Source organism: Homarus americanus, unplaced genomic scaffold (assembly GCF_018991925.1).
Source record: "Homarus americanus isolate GMGI-L3 unplaced genomic scaffold, GMGI_Hamer_2.0 scaffold57980, whole genome shotgun sequence".
NCBI lineage: Eukaryota > Metazoa > Arthropoda > Malacostraca > Decapoda > Nephropidae > Homarus > Homarus americanus.
The window spans coordinates 7290341-7313996 of NW_024716703.1; the positions used below are offsets into that span (position 1 = coordinate 7290341).

Below are 23656 nucleotides of genomic sequence, written 5' to 3' on the forward strand. Positions count from 1 at the left end.
GTATATATATATATATATATATATATATATATATATATATATATATATATGTATATATATATATATATATATATATATATATATATATATATATATATATATATATATATATATATATATATATATATGAGATATATATATAGATATATATATACATAGATAGATAGCTCGCACAAGATATATATATATATATATATATATATATATATATATATATATATATATATATATATATATATATATATATATATATATATATATATATATATATATATATATATTATATATATATACATATATATATATATATATATATATATATATATATATATATATATATATATATATATATATATATATATATATATATATATATATATATATATATATATATATATATTATATATATATATATATATATATATATATATATATATATATATATATATATATATATATCTTGATAAAATCACACGGAAAATGGAACAACGGAGTACCTTAGCTTCTCTTCGCTTTCAAGACATCTTCAGAGCAACTGGATTACATGGACAGAGAGAGGCTTAAATTACAGGGTGACCTAAAACATGAGGTCAGGTCATAATGATGACATCCACTAATCCCACAACACACACGTAGAGGAGCTTAAGAGAAGGGTGGTGACGTGACTAGACAGGTCAGGTCAGAAGGGACCAATAAATAACTATCATACATCTAGATCGTTTTTTTAAAGATTTTACCACCTTGGGCCAAGTTCTGATATTATACTTATGTTGTTTGATTCTGAGCTGCAGTGTTTTTCCTGTCTGACATACATAATTACAATTACATTTGCTACATGGAATACAATAAACACTTCCATTTACATTCAAACTTGGGCTATTCCTTATTAACATATTGGTAATGGTTGAGTCATACACGAAAACAACATTAATATTTAGAAGCTTGAGGGACCGAACTAACGGGACAAATTCATTACGATAGGGCAGAGTCAAAATATTCTTAAGTGTAGGAACTTGTCTGGTTTGAGAGGAATGAAAGGATTTTTTAGCCCTTTTAAAACAACGATCAACAAACACAGAAGGGTACCCAAGTCTGTGTAGAAAGCCATGTATGGTACTGTAGTAAGAGATTGACACTGACGAAGACACCACTTCCTCATTCAAATCGCATCACTCTATCCTCCTGTATCTCTTACTTTAAGTAAGTTTCTTTAGGGGTTAGGTTAGGTTTTCTCTAGTTTTTTTTTTTAGGTTTTAGGTTTTTAGGTTTTACATTTGACCTTCCACATTTTTTTCAATATCTCGACTACTGCTCATTTCCGTTGTTTCCATTTTCCCGTGTGATTTTATCAAGATTTATCCTATCCACGTTTTCATTGTGGATTTACATGAAAAAAAAAATATATATATATATATATATATATATATATATATATATATATATATATAAATATATATATATATATATATATATATATATATATATATATATATATATATATATATATATATATATATATATATATATATATATATAAACCTATTTTTCTGGTGTATTTTGGTGTGCTTTCTTCAGATATAACCTTCATTTCCTTGAGAAATTAATGGTTTTCAAGGAAATTATGATTTTACATGTCAAAGACATATAGAACTAACCAACCAAAGAAAGCTGCCTAACCTTACCCAATCCCCTGCCATATTAAACAGAAAGTACTTACTTTGATATCTAGTATAATTTTACATTTTTATTGGTCATGAGAGTACATTCACATTCAGACTGAGCGGGTCGGTTGTAAATAAACATACGACAAAGCAACTTGGCAGATTTTTCAGAGGAATACTTACAGTAAATAATTCAACTTTCGACATTACCTCCAAAATAATGATTATCCAAAATGTTGAAAGGTAACATAACCTTTACAGGTATTATCCCTTTTTATAGGAATTGCGAACGTCAGCAACACCAATCTTAACACACACACAAAAAAAAAAGTGTATGTATGTTGTATTGTCAAGGAAAGAGAAACAATTGAGACCCTGCAATTGTGTGGGTTAATATTTAGTAGTTGCCATAGTCATATTTGGGGAGATGGAGAAAAATAAAATAAAAATAATTTATTCTATAACCTTTCCATTGGAAATTTATAGTTTTCTAGTTATTTTAAGTTTTACTTTATAATATTTGGCCAATTGACATGAGTTTTGATGTGATGTAATACTTGTGCGTTAATCAGCACAAGTCTCTATTCACGGGCAGTTAGAAGATGGCATCTGTGTGAGAAGAATGTACAGTCGGCCACAGGAATAAGTATACACACTGTAACTGTAAGGTCCGAAAATGGTCTGGTAACGTTGAAACTGCGCATCCAGACGCATGATGAAACTCAGATCCCCCCACCTGTTATCTCTATATTCTGTTTTCCCCTTCTTTATTCTTCTATTTACTCCTCTTCCTCCCTTTACTAATCCAAACATCAGTAAAAAAAAAAAATAGGGCAAGAGAAAAGGTAAGGGGGGAGGAGAGAGCTGTAAGATAACTGCAATCCCATTCGGCAACAAGATTATTACCATTGGATACAGGTTGACAACCCTTTATCCGAAATTCCGAAAACGGAAAAGCTCTGAAAACCTAAAGTTTTTTTGTGAGGCAATTTTTTTTTTTTAAACAGGGATTAGCCCACCCGTGCATAGATCACTGACCCACATCAGGGCCTGGGGGCGAAAATGTAATAGTAATAATAATTATAATAATAATTATTCATAGTAAATGAAAATTTTAATAAAAATACACCAAAATAAAATAATAATGATGGTAACAATAATAATAATAATAATAATAATAACAATAAAATTAATAATAATAACAATAATACTGTAATAATAAAATAATAATAATAAGAAATACATGAATGAAAAAAGATCAAAAGTTAGAAACACGACCTAGACCTATGAATTATTTTTATTATTATTATAATTTTTATTATATTTACGTTCCCCAGGCCCTGATGTGGGTCAGTGATGTATGTCTGGGTGGGCTAATACACATTAAAAAAAATAGATAAATAAGTAAATAAATAAATAAATAAATAAATAAATAATAATAATAATAACCATTCTGAAAACCAAAAAATTCCAAAATCCGAAATGCCTCTGGCCCCAAGGATTTCGGATAAGGGATTGTCAACCTGTACAATATATTACTTGTAATATAAACAATACACTTGTAAAACATTCACAACAAATGTATTCATAACATATATGTAGGAATAAAACATAAATTACAGGTACTTTTGTAATTTTGTCCATTTTGTTCAGGACTGTGTTACCAGATATTTTGTCTCAAACACGAACCGTAGGTGTATACTTATTCTTGTGGCCGACTGTACATTAGCTGGCTGGTGCATTATTCAGCGCATTTTGGACAATGAAGCAGCAGCCGTTGACATTTTTATGGCTCACGGTGTTCTTGTCCAAGATGTAATTCAGTGTCAGTACTGTGTAGAAAGCCATGTATGGTACTGTAGTAAGAGATTGACACTGACGAAGACACCACTTCCTCATTCAAATCGCATCACTCTATCCTCCTGTATCTCTTACTTAAAGTAAGTTTCTTTAGGGGTTAGGTTAGGTTTTCTCTAGTTTTTTTTTTTTTAGGTTTTACATTTGACCTTCCACTTTTTTTTTCAATATCTCGACTACTGCTCATTTCCGAAGGCAATGAAGGTCAATTTGTATGACCCATTTTCAAAAGTAAATTCGGTGTTAGCAACTATACTAGATATTTACCATTGTGTAAACGAGACAAAGTCAGATCAGCAACCTGGAACTTGGTCACAATTTTGTGATACTGTACCATATGACAGCAGGGTCTACCATTAGACAACACATTACGCTTCCAATATCTTCCAAGGCAGTAGTCCCTCCCGGTCTGATAGCTGCCTACTACCTCTCAAATATATATACAGCGAGTTCTGCTACAACGCGTGTTTTGACAACGCGAATTGGCTCTAAAGCGATTGATGAATAGAGGAACAATATTCGTAAAACGCGAACGCGTTTGCTCTAACGCGATTCCACTCGAACGGTTGTTGTGGCTTGGTGCGGGATTATGCAGTGTTTACAGTTCACGTTCGGCATCACATGTTCAATTGAGTTATGTGTTTTGCTTGTGAAGAATTGCAGAAATAATATATGTAATATTTATGTGTGTGTGTGATGTAAACAGAGCACTTGGCCTCTCTCTCTCTCTCTCTCTGTATGGGTGGAATTCGTGGTTTAGAGTGAGTGATACGAATGTCGTAACATTACTAGGCTGAAGGCGCCTGAATACTACTGAAACACATCAAAACTATGTTAATTGATCACTGTATAATAAATTCATTCACTCATAATTTCAAATTCCCTTTTCATCCTGTGTTATATACAGAAATACTTGAGTCCCTGAGCGAGTACACAAAAAGAAAACGGAGGACTTAGACATCCTGAAGTGGGTAGAGAACGGACATCTCTACTGGGGGACTCAAACGTTTCTCATGTTTTGTGGCGCTGTAGCATAATATGAATAATATATACTGTATATGTAAATTGTAAAAATTTAAATAAAATAGAAAAACTAAATACGTAGTGTTTAAAGTGTACTGTACAGTGTTGTGGCTTGGCGCGGGGTTATGCAATGTCTACAGTTCACATTCGACATCACATGTTCAATTGATCTGTGTGTTTTGTTTGTGAAGAATTGCAAAAATAATTTATGTAATATTTATGTATACAGTATACCTATACAGTATATGTAAATTGTAAAATTTTAATTAAGAGAGAAAAACAAAATACGTAGCGTTTTAGACCCGCGCGCTCTGTTTACACCACACGTTCAGTCTGAAACACGTGGGAAGTTTTTAAGCGTCCTCAGTGATTTCTGATTTACTGTTTCTCCAATTTTGTGACTATGGAAAAGAAGAATATCTCCGGGAAGCGTTCCGGTGGTGATCGTAAAAGAAAGGCTATAACACTTGAAGAAAAGCTTGATGTTGTCAAGCGTTTTGAAAATAAGGAAAGAACATGTGATATTGTGCGTGCAACGGGAATAAAGGAGTCTACTTTACTCACCATTAGAGACAATGCAGCAAAGATTAAAGCAAGCTGTATTGCTGGAAAAACTTTGAGTGCTAGCAAAAGTGAGATATCACGGCCAAAGGAACTTGAGGAGATGGAATGGCTTCTAAGTGTTTGGATAGAAGATCAAACAAAAAAGCGATCTGGAACCAGCTTCCTCAACATTAAAGAGAAAGCCTTATCAATATATGAGGACCTAAAGAAAAAAGCTGAAAATCCTGCTCATGTGGTTGCCTTTAGTGCTAGTAGTGGATGGTTTTCTGGTTTTAAGAACCGCTATGCGTTTCATAATGTAAAGTTATGTGGTGAAGCAGCAAGTGCCGACGAAGCAAGTGCCCGGGCATTTCCTCCCACTGTAAAGAAATGATTCAGGAAGAAGGCTACACCTTAGACCAAATTTTTAATTTGGATGAAACAGGTTTATACTGGAAGTGCATGCCAACAAGAACTTACATTTCCAAGAATGAAGCACATGCTCCAGGCTTTAAGGCTGCAAAGGACCGTGTGACAGTGTTGTTGGGTGCAAATGCTAGTGGAGACTTAAAAGCTTAAGCCTGTGTTGGTGTATCACTCTGTCAACCGGCGAGCTTTAAAGGGTTACATAAAGTCTACTCTAGGTATTCACTTTAGGTCAAGCAAAAAAGGTTGGATGACGGGACAAATTTTTTCTGACCTTCTTGTGGATGTTTTTGAAAATGTTTTCAAAAAATATTGCAAGAATAATATAGATTTTAAGATTCTCCTCATTTTAGATAATGCGCCAAGCCACCCTCCCACCATTGCTGAGCTTTCTGACAATATCAAAGTGCTCTTTCTACCTCCAAATACAACATCTCTCCTTCAACCAATGGACCAAGGAGTAATAGCAGCCTTCAAAGCCTATTATTTGAGGCGTACATTTAAGAAACTTATTGCAGCTACTGAGGAAGGAAATGATAAGGCCAGTGTTCTTCAGTTTTGGAAAAATTTCAACATCAAGCATGCAATTGACATCATTGTGGAGGCCTGGGGTGAAGTAAGTAAGGACTGCTTGAGTGTAGTTTGGCGGAAGCTTCTCCCAGATTTAATTCATGATTTTACAGGCTTTGATGCATCAGAGGAGCTCCCAAAAATTAAAGAAAATTGTGTTTCTCTTGCAAAGCAAGTTGGCTTTGCTGAAGTGGAAGGCGCTGATGTTGAGGAACTGCTCGAGTCCCACTGTGAAGACCTCTCTACAGAAGATCTACAACAACTTGTTGCTGCTGGGGAAATAGAAGGTGCCGAAGATGAAGAAGTCCAGGATGCAAAACCACGAGAGCTTCCCACTTCTGTTTTGTCTTCTATCCTGAGGGAAGTCGATAAGCAGTTGCAGATCTTGGAAGACAATGACTACAATGCAGAAAGGAGCAGGATTGCAGTTCGTGGTGTTAAATCTTTTTTGGCACCTTATGAACAGCTTCTTTGTGAAAGAAGAAAGACGGCAAAGCAGCAAACATTAGACGTCTTTTTTAAGTCAACCCCCAAGAAGCAGTCTTAAGACACTGAACCACAGCCATCCACTTCTGGAATTAGACGTTTTTTCTTCCCTCCCATGCAACCAAAACTGCACCTGATGATGATACTGATGATGACGATGACAACTGTCAAATCCTGTCTGCATGACTCCTCAACATCAACCTTCTCCCCCATCAAGTTATATTCATATTTTTTCAAGGTAAAGTGTAACATTTACTGTATGATTTCATTATTAGATATGAATGTAACATTAATTTAGACTACTATCCTTTGTGTTAGGCTAACTACGAAATTTTTTTCGATTTCGAATAATCTGCACCTAACCCTATTTTCTCTATAAGCCGTTATTTCTATTACGCGAATTTCTATAACACGATGTTTTATAAGAACACAACTATCGCGTTATAGCATAACTGACTGTACAGGGGGTCCCCGACTTACGAACGTCTGACTTACGAAGGCCCGCTTATAAGAACGGGATAAAACTTTAAAATTACAGTACCGGGTACTTTATTTACCTGATGACTTATTTTTTATTTTCCTTTACTATACTTTGTCATTCTATTTCTTCTTTCTCTTCAATTAAGTAATCTAAGATGTATACAGTATAAGGACTGAGGCTATGATATAGTGGGAGTTTAACATTGCTCTCTAAGTACAGTATGCACACAGGATGTGTTCCGACTTACACACATTTCCGACATAAGAACATCCTCAGGAGCGTAACCAGTTCGTAACCAGGGTACCACACTGTGGTTATTAAATAAACATAAAAACAAATAATGAGTCTGTGGGTTAGTCATTAATACAGCATTAACCTTTTTAACATACAATTTATCATTATGAATTAACCTTGCCCACTTTGTGCAATCAAACTCGTTGGCATAGGAGGTAGGTCGGCATCATTTCACTTGTTGCCACTAAACGAATCTCGTGAATTTTATAGCTGCAATCAGTAATTTTGACAATTCTAAGACACTTCTTCAATGACATTTATAATGCAAATTGTGTATGAGAGACAATTAGCATTTTATTATGTATGTTCGTATGTAGCAGTACACACCTAGAACACCAAATGACTGCAGAGCCCCCCCCAGCTAGGTTAGGTTAATGATTTTAAGTATTTTTTTTTATTTACTCTATCTCGCTTCACAATTCTCCTCCCGGCGCTATTTTTATTGTTTACCTCGATGAATCCCTCTTCAAGAGACATTTCCTATATATGATGGTGAACGCTTCCACAAATTCCTCCTCGCCATTGCTGATGTATATCAACCTCAATATTAAAGTAAGTTGTTCAACACCTAAATTAACACGATAATGCATAGAACCTAATAGAACCTGACCTAACATGCTAAACCTATGGATGTGGTAATTGTGCAGTTTACAACAAACACAGAATTCAAGAATTCACTACACTCAATCAATAGAACTAGTTTTTCTAGGATCGTTTTCTTATATTACACTTTCGTCACAAATTGATAATAAGGAAGTTATTGAATTTAAAAAAAAATTAAAATCAGATCACCCGTTAGCCCTACGTTGTTGCTCAAATTGTGTGTACGTACTTTCACTTACCTCCCAGGAATGTGCCGGGGGCTGGCCGCCAATCAAATCTAGGGCGGGGCGGCAGCCAATCAAATCCAATAAAAAATCTCAACTTTTGATTCAACCAATTAGGGTTGAAAATTTCGAGTGGGTGCTAAGACGAGACATTTTTAATCAGTTGCTACATGGGAGCCATAACGTGCCGGGTGCGATTTCGATTATTGGAAGTTTGTTGTATGATTTCATTCTAAAAATAAGGAAACTTTAGAGAACAGAGGAACCCACGACATATTGTGGTCCCTGACTCAGACTCTGACCCTGACTCGGAGTAAGGTAAGAAATACTCTTAACAGCTATTTATATTTTTGTGGAGGCTGATCACGCAACTTTAGGGGTATTACATAGCGCTTTGGGGTCCGGGGGCAAAGCCCCCAGCTAGGGATCACTGGGGTCAGGGGGCTCCGTTGTTAGGTAAGGTTTAGTTTGGTTATATGGTATAAGTTAGCAAGCACAGAGTACCGGGAATTCAAAAAATGCAATCGATAGAACAATTATGTGAGGGGGAGCTAAATCACAAACAAGTAATTTCCGACAAAAACGAATGTTAAATTTGAACTAATCACATCAAAGTCCATCAGATAACCACTTTTTTCTTCAAATTTCATGGTTGGTGTAATATGCACATTTACGATTGTTAGGTCGGATTTGTGTTAATATCATATTAGTATAAAAAAATTGCAACTAATTCGGACAATTCCTTCTGGTGGTAGCCGTTATCTACACCTTTACCTTTGTTGGTGATTCCTGTGTATCTAGTCAACCGAATCTTTATCGACACTACTATTAAAAAATAAGGTATTATTGTGTTTACACACCATTCATTCCTACCACTAATCTATTATCATATTCGAATAAGACGTCTAATTTTAAGATAATTTTCATCTATTACATTACTGGCGGAAATGTATAATAACGGGGATAGCTTTTCAAAAAAAATTTAAATTTTCTTCTATTAACCTCCCACCATTATCGTCTGCCTCTCTCCCAACACGCGTGTCTCCTTCATAAATCATCAAGCGCATGCGTTCCTGTACACGTCACGCGGCCAATCAAAAGCATTTTTGCCTTTGGAACCAATTAAAATGATTTGGGGTTTAATTCGGAGTATATTGGGCCCAATCAAATTCGAGTTTTATTTTGGGTCTCATATTTTGAAATTCCAGTTCAGTTCCGACCATGGAAGTCTGCGATGGATGTCACTTGAAGTATATGGAGCTGATTGCGAGCAAGACAATGTAAATATCGCAAAGACCAACGTATGTGGCGTTGGGTAAGAATCCCATAATGCAACGACGAACAAGAACCAGGCCGATAAGGTAAGAAATAGGTGATTTCATCATCTGGTGAGAGTCAGTTAAGTTATGTTAGGTTAGGTTTGGTTTGGTTTTTGTTTTACTAGTTTTTTTTTGGGGGGGTGGGTATTTTTTTAGTCGCTAAGCCACTTTTTTTCCGGAAAACGTCAAACGAAAAAAAAATCGCTAAAAAAAACCCCGGCTAATTTCCGCCAAAAATTAAGGTCATATTCGGTCTAAACACACAAATACACTAGAAAAATATATTTTTTACTTGCTAAAAGTGAACGATGTGAATGCAAATTTACCAAAAGTAAGGTTTACACCAAAATTACTAGTACGTGTTTTAGCGGAATAACTTCCCATGTTGGTCATAAACATGTTAGGCCGCAATCCCCAGTTACATGATCGTCTCGCTTGGGGGTTTTACAAACATTTTTCGTTACTACTCTTTAAAACTAATTAATTGCGTGAATACAATAAGGTCATTAATTACATAAATCATCTGTGTTTTTAATGACAATTCGCTCAATGAAAATACCGGCGATGCAACAAACGTTAGCAGCAGGAGGATCGGCCAAGGTAATGAATCCCAATTATGTCTCGTATGTTCATCGTTACAGCTGGAATAATAGTCTGCATAATCACAAATACAATTCTGTTAACCTAAATATATAAATGCGTCTTTAATTATGATTCACCTTCGCCACAGTGGAAATTCGGCTCAACACTGATGTCTGCATATTCTTGCCTCAATGGACGTCGTCAGCTGGTGATGCAAGTTATGCTGCGATGCAACTTAAACCTTGAACCTGCTAGTTAGGTCTTATAAAATAAATAAATTCTTAGAAAATACAAAGAATTTCAAATAAATAGAAATTGAAATAAAAAAATCCACATTTTATATCATCTCAACATACTTAATTTATATACCATGACGTATACATCTATTATTATTTATTATTGGAACGCCAGTCGCCAGCCAATTTTGTAATTTTTGTTATTGTTATCATTTGTCAGTTTGATCGCTGTTCTAAGGTACTTCCTCTATGAAATTGTTTTATATAATTTTTAAAACTGTTACAATGATTTAAGTAGAATAAATGGTAAACATACCGTATTAATTGGTATTTATCCTGTCTTATTTGTATTATTAAAAAAAAAGTATTGGTGGCACAGAGGTAAAGTGTGTATGATGTATCTCTCACCAGCAATTCAATGGTTCGATTCCTGCTAGGCCAGACACGCGTGAGATGTGTGTAATGCAGTGCGACCCTACCAAACATCACAGGTTCCCCGATCTCCCTTTACCTCCTGACTAACACTGAATACATTTTAGGGGTATCGAGATATTAATGTTGTCTAGCACTCAGGATGGAAGGAAACTCTAATGTGGTTTTCTTGTATAATATAAGTTATATGATAGACAGTCTGGTGCTGGAGGTGCCGTGTGGTGAGGGGCTGCTCAGTGGAGACGTTCGGTGAGTAGTGTGTTGAAGGAGGTAGATGTGCAGGAGCTTCGTTAGAGAAGATGTTGCCTGTTGCTGGCCTCCTGGTTGAATGAATGCTGGACAGCTAGGAGCTTGCTGGGAGGATATGTTGCGTGTTCAGGAAGATGGGCCGAATGAGAGTTGGTTGGTGAGGAAGCTCAGAGAAGGACAGCTGGTGGGTCGCCATGCTCGCTGGCGGGAGCGAGGACCGCCAGGCAGGCGAGGAGAAGCGAGGGCTGCCAGGCAGCGGCGGAGGAGGAGGTGTTGCTTGTTCAAGAAGAATGGTCAGAATGAATCTCAATGGAGAGACAGAGCTTATATACCCAGCAGCAGCCGCTATGAGTCATGTTGGGAAAACCCGAGAAGTCGCTGGTGACTGGTTCCGTTGCTAAGATACGGTAACATCTGGTTGGTTGCTAGGGAAGGCGGTAGCAGGTGGTGGCTGTGGCTACGCAGTTGTAGGCAGTTGTAGGGGAGACGTCCACTACAACATCAACCGCCTAGTGATGGAAATTATAAAAGTTAATAGGAACTGCTGCACCAAGCAGTTGCGAATACAGGGGTCTTGTTAGGGGTCATGGATCCTGTGTAGATATTGTAGTGGATTCCTCCCCTACAAACGCTGTTTGTCGCTGAGTAGCCGACCCCGCGAATTCCCCAGTGTATGCCTCGTAGTCTAGGTCAACCAGCGCCGCCTTACATGACGGAGATCAACTATTAAGCTGCGCCTACCTCCACCATATAAGACCTGACCTCTTTTTTTCTTTTTTTGTAGGGAAAGGAGGAATGAAGGAAGATTAGAGGTGGGGGAAGGAAGTTATAGTTCGGAAATTGAAGAAATTCAGGAGGAGGTAAGAGAGGGCGGGCTGACCGCCTAGCTAAGCTAATAGTGTGTTTGGGTTGTGTCATGGGTTAGTTATTGTCTGCCGGTACAGGCACTAGACAGCCTATCCTGTCCCATTTATGGGTGTTTTAAGGGCCTTATTTCATATTCCGCCGACCCTACTGGCGGATGCTGGTCTGGGGAGGTTGTCTATTTCCTGGCCGTGTAGATCGGGGGTGGTAATGGACCTTTTGAGATTTCGTAGCTTTTTGGGAACCATGTATGGTTGTTGTCGTTATCTGGTGGGAGTCTTTGAAGGAGTTCTTGCTCTGATCGTTCTATCTTTTGCCAGATTCTGCTGGCCAGGGTGTGCAGCTGCTGGTTGATGGGTTTCATTCTCAGGTCTCTGTATCTCGGCTGTGGTTCTGGTGAAGGGGTATCTTTCACCTGTGATGAATCTTAGGGCTTCATTTTGGACCACCTGTAATTTTAATATTTGAGTGGTGCTCATGGCATGAAGAGGAATTGCTGGGTAAGTTAATATCGGTGTGATAAATGATGTCACCAGGCAGAGTTTTATTTTCTCAGGAAGCGCTTTAAAGCGGTATAGTTTTCTCAGCTCTCTTCTTGCTTTTTCCTTCCTGCTGTGGACATGATGGGAGTAACCTGTCGTGGATATATGTAGGCCCAGGAGGGTGCCTCTGCTTTTGTATTCTATCTGGGCATTATTGGTTACTAATGGATGGGTTTTCTTTCTGCATAGGGGTATCACTGTGATTTTCGGGAGACTGGTTTGGATTTTCCATTGTTTTTCGTAATTATTTACCCTTTCTAATTCCCGCCTGGTGTTGTCGACCTGTAACGCTCGCGATTTTCCTTGATGTGTTGTTATTTGAGTGATGTCGTCTGCATACATAATATCTTCGTTACCTATTCTAGTGGGAGGCGGGGTGTCACTTGTGTAGATAATATATTGGGTGGGGGAGAGGACGCTTCCCTGAGGGACTCCACTCATGAGTGGGAAGGTCTCTCCTGTGTGTTGTCCTACCCTCAGTCTAGCATTTCTGCCGTCCAGAAAGTTGCAAAGCAACTTTTCAATGTTGGTGGGAAGTCCGAGTTGGAGGATCTTATATTTTAGACCGCCATACCAGACTTTGTCAAATGCCTTCGCTACATCCCGGAGAGTTAGATTACATTGTCTACCACTCGCCGCGGCTCTGGCTATGTTTTCGCATGCTAGGGCTATCGCTGTTGTGGTGGACTTCCCTTTCCTGAACTCGAATTGTCTGCAGTTGACTCTGTTTGTTGTTTCCAGGTGATTTCTCAGACGGTTATTGATGATTTTTTCTAGGATTTTTTCAGGTACTTCGAGGAGGGAGATCGGTCTGTAGTTTAGTGGGACGGCGGGGTTCTTTCCTTGTTTTGGTGTTAGGGTAATAATGGCCTCTTTGAATTTAGTTGGGAAGTAGCCCGAGGCCAGGCAAGCGTTCATTGTGGTTCTTAGTCTCTCCATGGCCGGGTTGTTTATGTGGCTGAGGATCTCCTTGGTGATGCCTGAATAACCAGGGGCTTTATTTTTGGTATTGGAGATGGCTCTGTTGAGTTCTTCCGAGGTGATTGGTTTGGACAATGGGCTGTCCGCTCTCAGATCCTCCCATATGATTTCAGGGGAAGGCTGAGTGCGGTGTGTCTGGCCCCGGAGTTCATCAAGGACGAGCTCCTCGTGGGTACTATCGAATCCCCTATTCTCTTCATTTGTGATTCGGAAGATGTTCCTCCATATGTCCCTGAATATGGGTTCTTTGTCTTGGTCGTCATATATTTTACTTCCTGCGTGGTCAGTTATATATGATGACTCGTTATGGCTGCAACCTTTCAATCTCTTAACTCGACGCCAGAACTCTCCTGGATCGTTGTATGTATGTGAGAGTTGTTCAACTATTTCGGCCCATTTAAGGTTGCTTTGTTCCAGAGATCTTGTTTTTATTTCCTCCCGGATTCTTCTGTATGTATTGTAGCTTAGGATGTCCCAACCATGGGTCTAGGCTCTCTGTTGTAGCAGTTGGAACTGGTTTGTGAGGGCTATGAGTTCTGGAGTCTGTTGTGGGTGTGGGAGAGTTCTGTTGCGTTTGAGAGGCGTGGCCTCCTGGTAGGCTGTTCCTATGGCTTCACACCATGTGTTGATTTCTTCGTCTATTATGTTCACCGGCTGCCTGTCTATGGTCTGTAGGATTGTCATGCCCTTGACCCTCAAGTTCGGCTGTAGCTTTTTCGTTGAATAAGTCCCAGTCGGTCTGCTTGGCGATTCTCCGTGGTGGAGCTGGTATAGTTATTGGTGTTGCTGAGATGGTCATGATTATAGGTGGGTGGTCGCTAGAGGTTACAGGGCCTTGTTCAAAGAGATACTTGTGGAAGCATCTGCCGTTTGTTATTGCTATATCTGGAATAGTGGCTGAGTTCCTTCTGTAGAACGTGGGGAAGTCTGGGCCTATTAGTTGGGCTTTTTTGTTTGTTATGAAGCCAGCGAGGCCTCTTCCAACATTGTTAGTTGTCCTCTTGCCATCTAGTAGAGGATGTCTGGCGTTCATGTCTCCAATGATGTAGGTTGGGTGGTGGTATGATAGGAGTCTGTGGAAGTCCCTGTAAGACAGGTAATCCCTGCGTGGTGGGAGGTAGGTTGTGGCTATTATGATTGGCCCTGTGGTCAAGTTGATTTGAACAGCGAGAGTTTCAGAGGTGAAGTCGTCTATGATTCTGTGGTGGACATCACATTTTACGGCGATGGCCACCCCGTCATTTGGCTCCTCTGATGGATTGGATTTATGGATCAAGTAACCAAATATTTTCAGTTCCTCAGCCGCCTTTTGGCCGTGTGAGTTTATGAGTATAATATCTGCGTTGACTTGGTTGTATTGACTGGACATACTGAATTTATTAGTTCTCCAGCGGAGGACGTTATGTTGCATTATTTTCACTGCCTTACGAAGCGAGCCCATTATATCTTGTATTTGGTTTTGGGGGGATACCTCGGGTTCGTGGTTTGTTCACTGTACGTCCATTCCTCATTTTTTTTATCACCCCATCAGATGTCTTGTGGATGCAGTATGTTAAATCGACCCGTTTTTGTTTAATTGCTTCGTGGATGTACTCCTCGGAACTGGGGTGGTCGTACTTCCATTTCATCTTGCCCTCCAATACGCCTTTAGCGACTTCATCACGTGTACAGTCCTCGTTTATGTGGTCTGGTACGTAGATGCTTAGATTCAGGACTTTTCCTGATAGATCGCTTGGAGTCCGAGAGACAGGTGTCATCTCCTTGTAGGTACGTGTGCAGCCACACCAGGGGCCACTGTTGTCTCGTCTGTGGATGTTGGAGATTGGGGAACAAGTGTTATCACCGATGTGGTTACTTGTGCACCCACACCAGTGACCACTGTTGTCTCATCTGTGAATGTTGGAGATTGGGGGGCAAGTGCTATCTCCGATGTGGGTACTTGTGCACCCCCACCAAAGGCTACTGTTGTCTCTTACGAGGCTGAGGATGTTGCCCTGAACAGTTTTGGGATGGGTAGATTGTGATGGCGTAAGCATTTTTCGAGTATTGTTTGAAAGCAGCCTGGGTGCCGAACATCCTCCTCATGGGCGTGTTTGACAATCATGTTGGCTAGTATGTCGCGGTCATGGAGGTATCTGTCTCTGGTATTCAACAAGACTGTAGAGTCTGTAGTGGCTGCAGGGACCATAGTGACAACCGAAGTCGGGGTCCCTACCATCACTGCACCTCTGTATGACCGTGCAGTGACTGCAGGAGTCGGGGTCCCTATCGGCAGCACAGCCTTGTATGGTGATACTGATGTATTTGTGGCTATTTGCTGTGCTTCCTTGATTTTTTCCTTTCTTTTGGGACAGTGCATGTGTCATGGTCACGTTGACTGCTGATCTATTTAACTAATGATTCTTATTAAACTCCACGCCCGCAAAACATGAGTGAGTTAGCGACCCCTGAGAAGACGTGTTTTTTGCCCATACACGCTACACTTGTGTTCCCTCCCAGAGTCCCGCCTTTGTGAAGACAGTTATCAATGCGTGGTTTATTCCAATTTCTCCTGGGAAGCTCAATCTTGAATTAGTCTGTGTAAATCAACTCAAGTAATTCGCCAGACCTTTGTCAACTGAGGGTCATCTTTGAATGAGTAACAGTTAGTTTGTTTGTAATTATTGTCATTGCGTGAGTAGCAATCACTGGCAACTCAGGGGTATATATACCCTAAGATGAGCCAGGGAGCGTGCTCCTTGACGCTGCTTCCATGTTTCTCCAGGTATGTTTTTGGGTAGCCATTCAGTTAATTCAGTCAATTGTAGTGAATATCAGTGTTCACCAGTGTTCATGATTTAACAGTTGAATTGTCATTCACCCAGTGTAGAAGTAATATAACGTAAATACGTCTGTCGTCTAGACAAGAGAGTTTGTTTGTGTTGTCATGTTCCTTGACGCTGCTTCCATGTTTCTCCAGATCCCATTGTGATTCTTGAATCGCTCTACCATTCAACAACGGCCTCGGATGTAGTAGATGACCAACAGGGATCATATACCAAACGATGACACCGATGCGGCCTGATTAATGTGCTCCACGGCTTCGTTGGGCCAGACCCCAGACTCGCCATGTGTCTGGCTACCCCACAATAACAACGGTCGTGAACCCCAGTTCTCTACCCTGGGTTACTCCTTGGAAGTGTATGTCCACAGAGAGTGTTGTAACATATGTTAGGGATAATTAGATGGAAATAATTATCCCATGTTGGGTAGTGGACCCCTGTATATGCTAGTGTCAGTATTAACATATATGTGGAGTAAAATAATCTACAATGAGTGCCATGTAATGTAACGCCAATAATGTTGTGAGTAAGAGTAAGAATGTAGGAACGGAGTCTGCAATAAGACCAGGAGTTGAGCGTGGTAGTTATATGATTTATACAATATCTTTCCCCATTGATTGCATATTAATAAACTTGTTTTTAGAGTACTTTAGGTGTATTCCTTTCTCCCACAGTATTTTACCTTTATTTCCATCCAAGTGACTTGATACCAGAATTACCATACCCATGTGCCTAGACCCTCAACCATGCTACCAAAGGAATGTACATGCTACCAAAAGAATGTCCAGGCTACCAAAAGAATAGGTGACGGAACTGAGTAAGAGTCAGACTAAGAGAAGTAAGTAAGTATGAGGGTGGTGTAGACAGAGAGGGAACCCGCGCCCTCACACATGGACATAGTGCTGTGAGACCCATCACAGTTAAGGCATTTTAGTGGTGCCTTACATTCGGTCCAGGTATGTTCCGTAGAGGTACATTTGGAACAGATCTTGTATTCCTTGGGTTTGGGGCAGTTCACACTATCATGATCCTCAATGGCATAGCACCTGAGGCAGGTACGTGTGTGGTGGTACTGTTCCTGTTGTATTTGGTGGTATGGTATGCTATAAGTGAATGCGAGGAGACCTGAATTGGTTGCCTTTTCAGCAACCTCGGTGCTTTTGAACTGAATTTTGATTATCCATTTGCCTTTTTTACTGGTGAATTTTTTGACATAGTCCACCTTGTTCTCCGCCCAAGCGTTTTCTTTTTCATTCTCTGCTTTTATTTCCACTTCAGACTGTTCGTGCACGAATTTATCCGTTTGGAAGCAGAGGACAGTTCTTTTAGCCTTCAATGCAGGAGGCAGGATTGGGTCATAGTGCTCTTTTCTAAGATTGTTTATACAACTCTGGGACAAGAGGTTTTTCAGATCTTGGTCTTCAAGCATAAGCATGATAAAGCCATCTTTTGCTTCTATTACGTTCTGGTACCTGACATTGTGTTTTCGAACAATTTCTGTCAGCTTCCGCTTGGTAGACCTGTCTGATGACCTCTGGTCTGTGATTAATATTTTCGCTTTAACAGTCATTATTGCTTCTTTGAGCGAAGCACGATAGATCGGCGCAAGTTATGTGCGTAGCCTAGGACAGTGTATAGCACTGTCAGTCCTACGTTCCCTATGCCGGCAAGAAAGAGGGCCGGGATATCAGTTGCCATACTGTCTTGGTTGAAGGTTTTAAAGACCACAGGGGCAGTTCACTCCCAAGAACAGCAGTTTGGTATGGCGAAGAGAAGAGGATGAGATTCAGATTTGAAATGGTGTACAAGTGTGTGATTGTGGTACTGTCGCAACGTTTGGCAGCATGGCGGTGGCTGTGATTGGTGAAGGCGGCGCAGGATGGAGGGTGTCTGGGTTTGGCCCAGTGTGTGTGAGGGAAACTGGAAAGAATAATGCTATTTCCCTAAGTGATGCTTAGATCAGAGATTTTAGTGCGTAATTCTTGAGCCCCGATTGATCCCACGTAGGGAATGACAAGAATCAGGGCAGTACGACCCGATGGGGGCCCAGGAATCTCCGAATTTCCAGGAATTCTCCCCTACACGTCTCTCTACGCTGCCTGCCTCCTCACGTCTCCCCCTGACCTCGTGGTGACCTATCTCCTTCTACCTACAGCCAGTCTTCAAGTAACACCTCCTCCTCCTCTCCTGCCAGGCGGCTCCCGCTCCCGCCGGCGAACATGGCGACCCACAAGCTGGTCCTCCTCTGAGCATCCTCACCAACCAGCTCTCTCTACATCACGCTTGTAACCACGCTGCCACTTCCCAGCACCAAGCTGCACTGTACATCCAATACAATATGTATACAGAGAGCAAATTGTGAGTTTTCTTTCTTCATCCCATCCTGAGTATGAACCCAACATCACGTACCCCACAATATAATCATCCGACCATAAAATTAGCGAAATCCATGAACAAAATCGAGAATCCCTCGCTTTTTAATATTTACAATCCAAGGATTAAATATACAAAGATATTTAAGCATCCCTGACTCCTATCATCCAGCGTTCCGGCCCTGATATGGTGCATCCTAGGGTGCTGAGAGAGTTGTGCAACGTGCTTGCCGAGCCCCTGAAGAGCCTGTTTTGTAAATGCCTGGATGAACAAAAGGTCCCCAGTGAATGGAAAGTGGCTTATGTGAGTCCTATCTTTAAGAAGGGCGATCGTCACTCCACGAACAACTATAGACCGGTGAGCCTAACCAGCATAAGTCGAGTGTATTTACCTGGAGCTGGCGGACGCTCGCCCCACAAGGGGTTACAGCTCAAGATTGAAGAAGCCGCAGGTCCAGAATACTGTGAGGGCAAACTTTTTCGGAGTGAGGGTTGTGAACTCTTGGAACAATCTGCCAGAAAGGGTCGTGACGGCACCGAGAGAGAGAGCTCTTTCAAGACAAGACTTGACCAACACTGGAGCGGATTCAGGTACATTCAGAAGCCGGTGCATGCCCAGCACTTGCCAACAGTGCGTAACAGAGACGTGACCGATCGCCCGAGCGGCTAACGAGCCGATCAGTGGTGAAGAGGATAAAATAATATGTAAAGTACTTAAGAGTATTATCAGAGATGCCGCGATGGAACATCTACTACGAAACAACCTTGTAAAGGATTGCCAACACGGTTTTATGCCGGGGCGCTCCTGCTTAGCACAATTGCTCAAGCTATTGGATATTTGAACCCATATTCTGGAACGGGGTGGTAATATCGACAATATATACTTAGATTTTGCCAAGGCTTTCGACAGTGTACCCAACGAAAGGCTGAAAATCAAACTGGAAGGGTACGGAATTTGGGGAAATGTATTAGCGTGGATAGAAGACTTTCTACATGACTTCAAGCAGTGTGTGGTGATTAATTGCACGAAATCATCATCCGTACCTGTCACAAGAGGGGTAGCACAAGGCAGTGTATTGGGCCCACTGTTGTTTGTTTGTTTCATAAATATCATGCCTGACTTTTACTTTTACTTTTACTTACTTTTATCCTCTTCACCACTGATCGCCTCGTTAGCCGCTTGGGCGATCGGTCACTTTTCCTTTTTTCCTTTTATCCTTTCCACCACTGATCGGCTCGTTAGTTGCTTGGGCGATCGGTCACGTCTCTGATTACTTTTCCATTTCTTTTATCCTCTTCACCAAATGATCGGCTCGCTAGCTGCAAGTACTGGGCATGCACGTCTCTGTTACGCACTGTTAGAAAGTACTGGGCATGCACCGGCTCCTTAATGTACCTGAACCCGCTCCAGTGTTGGTCAAGTCTTGTCTTGAAAGAGCTCACACTCGGTGCCGTCACAAAACTTTCTGTCAGATTGTTCCAAGAGTTCACAACTCTCACTCCGAAAAAGTTTTCCCTCACAGTTTTCTGGACTTGCGGCTTCTTCAATCTTGAGCTGTAACCCCTTGTGGGGCGAGCATCCGCCAGCTCCAAGTAAAGACACTCGACTGAGTAGTGCCCCTTGAGATGCTTATACACCTGAATTAGGTCAGCCCTTGCCCGTCTGTAATATAAGATAAGCAAGTTCAGGCGCTCCAATTTCTTAGGGTAGCTGAGGTGCCGAAGTGCAGGCACCAGTCTGGTGGCCCTCCTTTGAACATTTTCAACCAACTGACAGTCCCTAGCATATCTCGGGAACCAGACGGGGTGACAGTACTCCAGATGGGGAAGCACTTCACTCTTGAAGATTGTTAAGAAGGACGGACCGTCTAGATATCTGAACGACCTTCTTATAAGACCCAATAATTTATTTGCCTGATTTACCTTCTTCTCGCAATAACCCGAGAACTTCAGCTCATTGTCAACATACACACCGAGGTCCTTCTCACATTCAATCTCAAATAGTGCAGTTTCTTCATCCTGCTGGGACATATGATACGCCTCCACACTGTTGGTAAGCCCCAGGTGCATCCTCTTACACTTCGTGACATTGAATCTCAGCAGCCATTTCTTCGACCATTCTTGGAGCTCACAGAGGTCCTTCTGCAGCTCTTCACAGTCCGCTTGGTTCTTGGTTTCCCGAAATAACTTGGCGCCATCGGCAAACATTTGTATGGAGGAATGTACAACGTCAGGCATGTCATTTATGAAACAAACAAACAACAGTGGGCCCAATACACTGTCCTGTAGTACCCCTCTTGTGACAGGTACGGATGATGATTTCGTGCTATTAATCACCACACACTGCTTGCGGTCATGTAGAAAGTCTTCTATCCACTCTAGGACATTTCCCCGAATTCCGTACCCTTCCAGTTTGATTTTCAGCCTTTCGTGGGTTACACTGTCGAAAGCCTTGCAAAATCTACGTAAATATTGTCGATATTACCACGCCGTTCCAGAATATGGCTCCAAATATCCAATACCTTATGCAATTGTGTTAAGCAGGAGCGCCCTGCCATAAAACCGTGTTGGCAATCCTTTACAAGGTTGTTTCGTGGTAGATGTTCTATCGCGGCATCTCTGATAATACTCTCAAGTACTTTACATATTATGCTGGCCAGGCTTACCGGTCTATAGTTGTTCGTGGAGTGACGATCACCCTTCTTGAAGATAGGACTCACATAAGCCACGTTCCATTCACTGGGGACCTTTCGTTCATCGAAGCATTTACATAATAGGATCTTCAGGGGCTCGGCAAGCTCGTTGCTCAACTCTTTTAGCACTCTAGGAAGCACCATGTCAGGGCCGGGACTCTTATGGACCTTTAGCTTTGACAGTTTATTTCTAATACCCTCTTCTGTGAACACAATGTTTGTCAGTGCTGTGTCGAACCCGAGTGTCCTCAAACGCAGGAAGTTTAATCGCATCCTCTCTTGTGAACACCGAGGAAAAGAAGCAGTTCAATGCCTCAGCTTTATCGTGGTCAGAATCTGCGTAACTACCATCTTCAAGCCTCAGGTCTGATACTCCTACTCGTGTTTTTAATTTCGACTTTGCATAGCGGTAAAACGCCTTTGGGTTTGACTTGACCTCGCTTGCAACCAGCCTCTGGAACTCCTTTTCAGCCCTTCTACATTCTATCTTTACTTGGTTTCTGGCTCTTGCATACATCCTCCTGTCCTGCTCATCATTTGACCCAACCCACGTCTTGAATTTCTGGGTTTTCTTCTTAACTTTGTCGACCACCGGATGGTTTGGTCTTGGGTATGTATTTATCGATCAAATGGGTCACTTTACTAGTTATGATATTCAGCATAGTGTCTGCGTTCTTGTGCCTTAATGAGTCAGGCCAGTGGATACCCCTCTTCTCTTCCCTCATCCCGTTGTCATTTCCCCTGTAATATTTGCACCTTGGCCTGGCCTTATCTTGAACTAGGTAACAGTTAAATCCGAATGACAACACTATATGGTGACTGGTACCAACTGGGGCAAGGTGTTCCAGTTTGGCCACCATACTCTCCTCGTTTGTTATGATGAGGTCTAGTGGCTTGGGTGTTTGTTCCCCTCTGTAATGTGTCGGGTCTCTAACATGTTGGAACAGAAAATTATCTCTCAGGGTTTCTACAAAAAGAGTAGCAGGGTTATTCAAGTTACTTGGGCTGAACTCGTTTCTCCAGTCGATGTCACCATAGTTAAAGTCCCCCTTGATAAGGAGGTGGCTAGGGTTGAGCATCGCCGCATTATCTATTAAGGCTCTTAAGTTCCTTTGATGTAGTGGGCCACAGTTTGGGGATCTGTAGTTACACCTGACAATAAGTAAGTCCCTTCTCTTTAGTTTGATTTTACACCACTTGGACTCTTCAAAAACATAATCTCCCTGTACCCTAGCCTGGCTGGCTCCAAGGTCTTGCCTTGCATAGATAACCACACCCCTTTTGCAAGTTTCTTGAGAAAGGTTCGTAAATGAGTCATATCCAGCAATATGGAACTCACATTCCTCTGGGTCGATTCTCCTGTTCTTGTACAACAGTTCGGCGACTCATACAATATCTGGTTGGTGTATCTTCAGTAGTGTTTCAAACTCCTCTCTCTTATCAAGAAACGTGTCAGTATTAGTGTACATGACATTCAAGCCCGAATTTGTTGTCGGTAACGTCTCTACTCTTAGTAGTAATCACGCTCCCCACCCCCTCAGAAACTGCAGCAATTGCTAAGTACACTGTATTTTGCAGGGTGTGGTTAGAAATGTCATTGTTTACATGGCGCTCGCCTCCTCCCGGCTGATAGGCGGAGCTGGTGCCACCTCCCGGGCGGGGAGTAGAGCGGGTGGAGGGTGCGCTGCTGTCCCCGGCCCTGTGTCGGCACACTTGCTTCCATCCCTCTCTCCCTGAATACAACCCATGTACACCCGTCCCCGCTCCTCTTCGACTCCTCCCTCTTCTGCTTCAAGCCCTGCAGGAGCTTCCTGTGCTGTTCCCTCTGCATTACCGTGCGATCTGGGTGAATGAATACACTCCGAAATGCCTCACTCCTTGCTATGTTTTTTGCCTGTCGAATAACCTCCCATTTCTCCTCCTGAGGGGGCGAGGCTTGTCCTCCTGCTTTTGTCCCAGCCTCCTCACATCCTGAGGGGTTGATGGCATCTTCAGAACTTCTGTACAAATATTTTTAAACTGCATCTTATCGTGTGTTATCTTACTCTCGGTTCCCTCCGCCTGGCTCTCCAAAAACTATTACATTGTTCCTGCGCTGGAAACGTTCCCGTTGTTCTTCCTCTCCCCTAACAGTAGGTCTGTTAATTTTCATTTCTTCGACACACTTCTTTAAAGTCCCTAGCTGCTGTAGAACCTGTTCTGATTCTGCAATACTCTCCGCCCCCTCCCGTGGCCCTGCTAATACGTCAGCATTACTCCTCTTAGCAACCACCTCCATTTTGTCGGCTACTTCCTCAATCTTAGCAAGGATCTCCTCCCTAACTTGTTCTAGTTTGGCAACCAGCAAGGCTTCAGCTTCATCTATTTTCGTCCCTAGGAAACTCGTTCCTCTATGG

The 23656-nt window shown here is 41.3% G+C and overlaps 1 protein-coding gene across 1 annotated transcript in view; it reads right to left on the reverse strand.

Annotated features, from left to right (window-relative positions):
- LOC121858271 (dihydrolipoyl dehydrogenase, mitochondrial-like) overlaps nt 1-10309 on the reverse strand; it is a 125926-nt gene extending 115617 nt beyond the window's left edge. Inside the window, exon 1 of the mRNA XM_042354581.1 lies at nt 10207-10309. Coding sequence (XP_042210515.1) covers nt 10207-10248 — 42 coding nt within the window. The 5' untranslated portion in view covers nt 10249-10309. The remainder of the gene's footprint in view (nt 1-10206) is intronic.
- Nucleotides 10310-23656: the final 13347 nt, after the last annotated feature.